The sequence below is a fragment of the Macrobrachium rosenbergii genome, chromosome 21 (assembly GCF_040412425.1).
Source record: "Macrobrachium rosenbergii isolate ZJJX-2024 chromosome 21, ASM4041242v1, whole genome shotgun sequence".
In the NCBI taxonomy this organism is placed as follows: Eukaryota; Metazoa; Arthropoda; class Malacostraca; order Decapoda; family Palaemonidae; genus Macrobrachium; species Macrobrachium rosenbergii.
Window position 1 is genome coordinate 47866773 of NC_089761.1, and position 7500 is coordinate 47874272.

Consider the following 7500-nt stretch of genomic DNA (forward strand, 5'->3'; position numbering starts at 1 on the left):
AGTGCCGTCAGTGCACCTCATGTTGTGCACTGTAGGCATTACTGAAGGATGTTTGCAGCGTTCCTTCGGCCCCTAGCTGCAACCTTTTTCGTTCCGTTTACTGTACCTCCGTTTGTATTCAATTTCTTCCATCTTACTTTCCTTCCTCTCCTAACAATTGATTCATTGTGCAACTGCGAGGTTTTCCTCCTGTTGCACCTTTCAGACCTTTACTCTCAATTTCAGATTCAGCGCTGAACGACCTCATAGGTCCCAGCGCTTGGCCTTTGGCCTAAATTCTATATTCTGTTCTATTCTTTCGCATTTGAACCACACGAAGCTTTTGAATTCTTATACTTGAGACGCCTAAAGCACACGAAATGCATCCGGGTTTCGTGTGTAATATCACTCACGTGAAAATTCGTTTTGCTTTTGTTGTTTGAAATAATATAAAAACAGGAAATTCATTCGGAGTTTGTGCTTGAAATTTTAGATAGTCGAAAGTTGGTTACGGAAAATATCATCTTCGGTAAACCGATATTTGTTGGAATTTTGTTATGTAAGGAAGTAATTCTGTAACGAACACATGAGGTCATCTTTTATGCACGAAAATTACATGAAGATTCGTTAAGTTGCATACAAAATTCATCTCCAGTACAGGAAAATTCCTTTATATATATATATATATTATATATATATATATATATATATATATATATATATATATATATATATATATATATATATATATATATATATATATATATATATATATATATATATATATATATAGATGTGTTTGTGTATATAACATTCCTCGGCACAGGAAATTCGTTCGACTTTCCTAAAATGAGATATTCTCCAGTACACGAAATCCGCTTAACATTCCTATGTAAATCTTCAGTACAAGACATTGCTTAGCTTTCATGTGTATATATTCACTGCACGAAATTAGCTCGACTTTCATGCGTTAAATATGCTTCAGGACACGAAATCTACGGGCTGCTCTACGAGCAAGATCCCGTGCTGACATAAAGCCAGCTCAATCAAAAACAACAACAGGACACGAAGTCCACTTGAAACTCGGGCACAAATTATTCATCATGCGAAATACGTTTGAATTTCACTAACGAAAATAATCGCAGTTACACGAAAATTCATTTGCGTTCGTACATAAAACCTTTTCAAGTACGGGTATTATATTGGAGTGTCACATTCTCTCGGTACATATGAACTCCGATGGAGTGTTGCCAGCGTGAATCTCACATACAGGACAAAGGTCTGGTTGCGTCATTCCCGCCTCGTGTGAAAACCGCATGTTACTGTAGTTATCTACTGTTTTCCGAACTTTTCAATACTCTGTGGGCCATACCAGCGGTTATATTGCGGTTGATAAGAGTGGAGAGCTTGATTTTTATTTCTATATATAGACACAAATATGATATTGTTTCTCTCTCTCTCTCTCTCTCTCTCTCTCTCTCTCTCTCTCTCTCTCTCTCTCTCTCTCTCTGGAAGGATTTTATGTAGAAATCTTTTTGGTGTTTTGTCTCCTGTTCGGAACGAGAAGCTTCTTTAGAGTTTAGTGAAGAGCGTAGTTATCCAAGTTATGATTATTGCTTTTCAACACTGCTTGCGTTCTCTCTCTCTCTCTCTCTCTCTCTCTCTCTCTCTCTCTCTCTCTCTCTCTCTCTCTCTCTCTCTCTCTCTCTCTCTCTGTCGATGACATTATCAGTTTACCATACCAGATCTCTGTGTATCTTATCCTTTTATCTCGGAAATATCTTTATAGTCGTTTCAGTAAGGACGCCACGATTGCTAAGCTTGACTGATTAGGCTGTGTGTAGCAGTTACAGGTGACGTGTCTGCGAAGTACCATACTTACACAGGAACTGCAAGTGGCAAGGAGGACCTGCAAATGTACATACAGTAGGCCGTGGCAAAATGCCAACACGAAGTGACTTCACATACAGCTAGTCAGACTTTCATTTTTTATCACATACAAGTCACGTATGTTGAACCCATTGGTCGCAATTTGCCTCTTGCCAATGCGTCAGTTGCAAGATATGCAAAGCAATTTTCGTTCACGGTCTCCGTTTCCTGAAAAGGTTTGAAATTATGCAAGTTTAATCATTACCAGTCTCTGCAAGTTGATATACAGTTTATTTCCGGTTACCTCCTCTTACTTCATCCTAAGGAACACCATATTCTTTGGAAGCTTGAATTTCAAGTCAGTGGTCCCTGTGGGCTTGTTCCATATGAGTTTTTGATTTCGTTTTTAGTCATTCATCACCATACCGAATGACCCACAGTATTTGGTCCCAGTGCTAGGCTTCTAGCCTAGACCTGTCATTTCATCCTAATCTTTCGGGCCAGCCCTATGAGAGCTGATAGCCAGTTCAGTGGTCTGGTTAATAATAGGGTTCATCCTGTGAATAATAATAATAATAATAATAATAATAATAATAATAATAATAATAATAATAATAATAATAATAATGTGCGTAAGTGTTTGTAAAGCATTCATGGGTTGAATTAATGTTTCTTGAATTAAAACGTTATCGAAATGTCTCCAATTTGTAGTCCTTACTGTTGAAAACAAAAAGACATATACGGGGTCAGTGTTTCTTTTGTCAGTTTACAGAAATCAGTCAATCGCTCTGTCTGTCAGGTGTGTGTGTGTTTTTATTTATTGTTGTTGCTGCTGATTCTTTTCATATATAAATGATACAGTTCAATCATCCTTCAACTTAGGTGAGACAGTGAATGCTTTGGGGAAATGTTTTTCAGTTAGAAGTGCGTGCTCTCTCTCTCTCTCTCTCTCTCTCTCTCTCTCTCTCTCTCTCTCTCTCTCTCTCTCTCTCTCTCTCTCTCTCTCTCTCTCTCTCTCTCTCTCTGAGCAATGCATGTCTCTTGTGTAATTTATGTGATTAAATAGGTAAGAGGCTGGTGGAAAGACAACTAGAAGCCCTTGTCAAAATATAAAGAAAGGTTGTCGAAGAATGGAGGAGGAAAGGTGTCAATGAACTCCCGATGATTACTGGACTTACCTCTTTAAATGAAAGGTTTTATGTATTTACGAAAACAGTGGCAAGGATAGAATTCCTTAGTTTTAAAGGGGTTATTGGGACTTTGATATATTATACATGAGAAGAAATGGTCCAGAGGGTGTTACACAGTCACTTTAGAGAAAGGGGGATTTTGATCTCAACGCGAGGAACAGTCCTAGCAAAGGCAACGCAGAAACCGTATGTAGTCATACTCATATTGCGGAAATGAATAAGGTTATCAGATAAAAGTAATTTCACCAAAACAAGGCTGCAGTATTGAATTGTATGATCATTTCAGGTCAATTTTAGAATATTTTCAACAGTGTTACAAGTAGCGTGTAGATGATGAGAGTCAAGTTGTCCTAAAAAAAAAATAAATAAATAAGGACTGGGCAGATTGATCCAGAAAAAAATGTAAACTGTAGCTTGAGCTCTTTGTATCAGAGCTGAAGGTAAAAGAGCGACAAATTCAAGGTTGATAATACCTTGCAAGGTCATTCCAGGTAAAGGTTGATGAAGTTTATGTTCTTCAATTTACAAATCCATAATCTATCAAGTAGCTACCTACTGTTATATGTAAAGACATTTTCTTGTTTTATGTTGATTTACATATATGATTTTCTGTTGCAGATAACGTGCATCAGCTGTAGCAACTGTTAAGCTTTCAACCTCATCAAAGAAATGGACCACTCAGGCCACGGTGGAATGGACCACTCAGGACATGGTGGAATGGACCACTCAGGTCATGGTATGATGGACCACTCGAATCATGGAGCAATGGACCCCATGACGGACCATTCAGATCATGGTGATATGGAGGTCATGAACATGCCCAGCATGAGTGGGCATCACATGCACGACATGGGATGCTCAGGAAATGATTCCATGGGAGGCATGAGTGTAAGCAGCAGATCCGTCCTTTGTTAGTGATAGAACAATTTCTTTGGTGTGGAATGTAGAGTTGCTGGTAATCTGGCCGGGGGTTGTTTGATGTAGTGGTTTGCCCCGTTGGGGAGGGGTAGTGCCGTCAGTGCACCTCATGCGGTGCAGTGTAGGCATTGCTTAAGGGTCTTTGCAGCATCCCTTCGGCCCCTAGCTGCAACTTTTTTCATTCTTTTTACTGTACCTCCGTTCATATTCTCTTTCTTCCATCTTGCTTTCCACCCTCTCCTAACAGTTGATTCATAGTGCAACTGCGAGGTTTTCCTCCAGTTACACCTTTCAAACTTTTACTGTCAATTTCCATTTCAGCGCTGAATGTCCTTAGTTGCCCCAGTGCTTGGCATGTATGCCTAAATCCATAAATCAGTATAGTGGTTTGGGATACTGATAAAGCAGGTTTAGTGATGACGAGCACATTGATTCCCCCATCATTAGTAATCTCGTAATCTTACCCCCCCCCCACCCCCCTCTTAATAACTTAATCTTCTTTTCCTGCTTATCATGTTTAGCAGATTTTATTGTTCTATGTCTTACTGTTTCATTTGTTAGAGTTTGTGTATTCATTCTTCTGTGCATTTTCATTTGATATATTAATGGGTATAAAGAAATTTAGAGTTAGGTGTAGTAGTCAACGATCACTGCCAAACATCAGCTTCACAGTTTATATCTTTATATGATTTCCTGGTTTTCATTTTCAATTACTTCTGATCTGGGAGGGCTTTATATCTTTATAGAGTTTAAAGAACTGCTTAGGTAAACAACTGGTACTAAGCCTGCCAGCTGTCAAAATAACGTAGCTGCTGTAATGATAATCAGTAATTATTTATCATTATGTTACTGTTATAAGGAAAATTGCTTCAAAAAATATGCAGTAAGGTATTCATTCATTAAAAATAGAGCCGTTTTTGTGTTGTAGGTTCTTCAGCATTTGTATATAAAGATAAGAAAATGCTATTGAATGTTGTTCTTCGTATATTGTCGGTAACATGTTTGCGAAGGGAAAGGACCAGTTATATGCTGTACTGTAGTAATGTAAAGTTTCTTTTTCAATTTAATAGAGGACGTAAAGGAAGTAACAGAGGCATTCCATCTTACTTTCCTTAACCCTCTCCTAACAATTATTGATTCACAGTGCAACTGCGGGGTTTTCCTCCTGTTACACCTTTCAGACCTTTTACTCTCAATTTCCGTTTCAGTGCTGAATGGCCTCATAGGTCCCAGTGCTTGGCCTTTGGCCTAAATTCTATATTCAATTCAATTAAATTCAATTATTACTTTGTGAATATTACAAAGAAATGTCATTGTGAATATTACAAAGAAATGTCACCTTTCCATTTTTTACCGTTCCCTGTATATATATTTATTTTTTTTCTTTGCTGTCATGTCACACATTTGGTAAGAATGAAGTATTGTTCTGTTAATGAGAAGCATAAATATAAATATGCTTATTGGCTAACATTCTAATTATAATTCAAAATTTAACCATCTCATTTCAGATGTCCTTCCACTTTGGGTACAACGAGGTAATTTTATTTGACTGGTGGTCAATAAGCGATGTAGGTGGTCTTATTGGGTCCATGGTTGGTATATTCGTCCTGGCAACACTATATGAAGGATTGAAATATTGGAGGTAAGTATTCCGACTCGTTCAGAATAAGTATAGCATTTCAAATCGTAAAGTGATCGTGTAGCCTAAACGGTTTGAAATGTACTGATCTGATCGTAGCCTAAGTTTTATGCTACGACACCCAGGTTACCTCAAGTATATTATTCTAACTCGCAATCAAAACCATATTGCGTTGTGTATATTGTCCAAGACATAGATGGTACAAACTTACTGTTAGTTCAAATGGCTCACACACAAAGAGAGAGAGAGAGAGAGAGAGAGAGAGAGAGAGAGAGAGGAATCTTTTAAAGCGACACAGGACAGTTTGGTGGCGTTAAGCCTTCCCTACCGCCATTTTCGAGAGGGTTTTTAACTTTTCACGTCAGGTAGACGTCGCGTTCGGCGGTTGAATATTTTCCACGGCTTATTCATTAAAGTTTCTTTTTTTATTGTTTCGTAGGGTGTCCAGCGCTTTGCAGCATCATTTGCTTAAAAACTGTATGCTACAATTAACTACAAATTTGCAATAGAATATGCATTCCTTCTCCCACTCAAGAATAACGTATACATTAAGAACAGTGCGTGAGTATCCATTCGTCATATTTTAATATTTTTACACAGCATTCCATGAAAAACTAAACTGAATTTTGCTACTACATAATGGAAAATTTTAAGGAAAAATGATATTGTTAGCCAAAATTTACGAGTCATAAAATCCTTCTGTGTGTGTGTGTGTGTGTGTGCGTGTGTGCGTGTGTGATGTGTGTGAGCCCCTTGTATTATTTATACCACTGCAGCAGATACTAACTGTAAGGGCTAATCAGTCCTAAGGTACTGCTTTCCATGTCGTCGCAATTTTTTGTACTTAGACAATGATCACAATTACATCCTTCTATCTCTGTTTAGAGAGAAACTTATTCTGTTGCAAAAGCATACATGGCCATAGGACTAGCGGAAGGACACGACCAACATAATTGTTGTTATTAACTCCTAGTAAATAGAAGGAAAGATGTTCCGCGGGTGGATGTACATATTTTTTAGGAATATTTATCCTGCATTTAAAATAGCATAAGTAGCAATCTCTTCTTTTATCTTAGCAGTTATTTGCTCTAATCGATTTCGATTTTTATCTTGTTCAACTGAGGCTCAATTGTCTCAATATTTCATAAATTTTTTAACAGAACTATGACTGCCTGTGCCTACTCCCCCCCCCCCCGATTGTTCTTACAGGATTACAGATGATGATTGTTCTTTGTGGTAGAAGGGTTAAGTGTCCTGGAAAATGCATTTAAAAGGTTTTCTGCATTCATATTGACACAGATGCAGTCTCCTGAGAATGCGTCAGTTAGCAGGGACTTGACTTGGTTTTGTATATTCATCCTCATCTCAACCATGAAAAGAAGTATTTGCTTTTTATAATTTTCTACAAATTGGCTAGCTCAGGCAGTATTTGCTCTATATAATTAGCTAGTTTAAGCAGTATTTACTTCATATAATTTTGCATAGATTAGATAGTTTAAGCGGTATTCGCTTTATATAGTTTTGCATAAGTTAAAAAGTATACCCTTTCATATCCATCATCGAAATGAAATGAAAATCCCAGTAATTGCGCTAAATGTTACACAAACCCCGAAGTCATTTCGTGAACTTGGTTTATTTGGAAAAGGAAACAGAATGGTAGAATCAATTAAACAAGATTATTGAAGCAAAAAAATTGCATATAATTCAGCCATTCCTGGTAATCATCTTTGGCCGAGGCCAAAAGGGACCTTTTAGGCAGGCTGAGTTTACGCAGTGGTTAGCAAGGAAAACTCAAAATTGTATAATATTTAATTAGATATTTGGGTCCTTTAGAAAGTAATATATATATATATATATATATATATATATATATATATATATATATATATATATATATAATATAAT

At 37.2% G+C, this 7500-nt stretch overlaps 1 protein-coding gene across 6 annotated transcripts in view; it reads left to right on the forward strand.

Annotated features, from left to right (window-relative positions):
* Nucleotides 1-7500, forward strand: part of Ctr1A (Copper transporter 1A) — a 118315-nt gene that overhangs the window by 90677 nt on the left and 20138 nt on the right. For all 6 annotated transcript variants that reach the window (XM_067123766.1, XM_067123769.1, XM_067123765.1 and 3 more), the window contains exons 2-3: nucleotides 3657-3926; nucleotides 5465-5598. In XM_067123766.1, the coding sequence (XP_066979867.1) occupies nucleotides 3708-3926; nucleotides 5465-5598 (353 nt within the window). In that variant the 5' untranslated portion in view covers nucleotides 3657-3707. The remainder of the gene's footprint in view (nucleotides 1-3656; nucleotides 3927-5464; nucleotides 5599-7500) is intronic.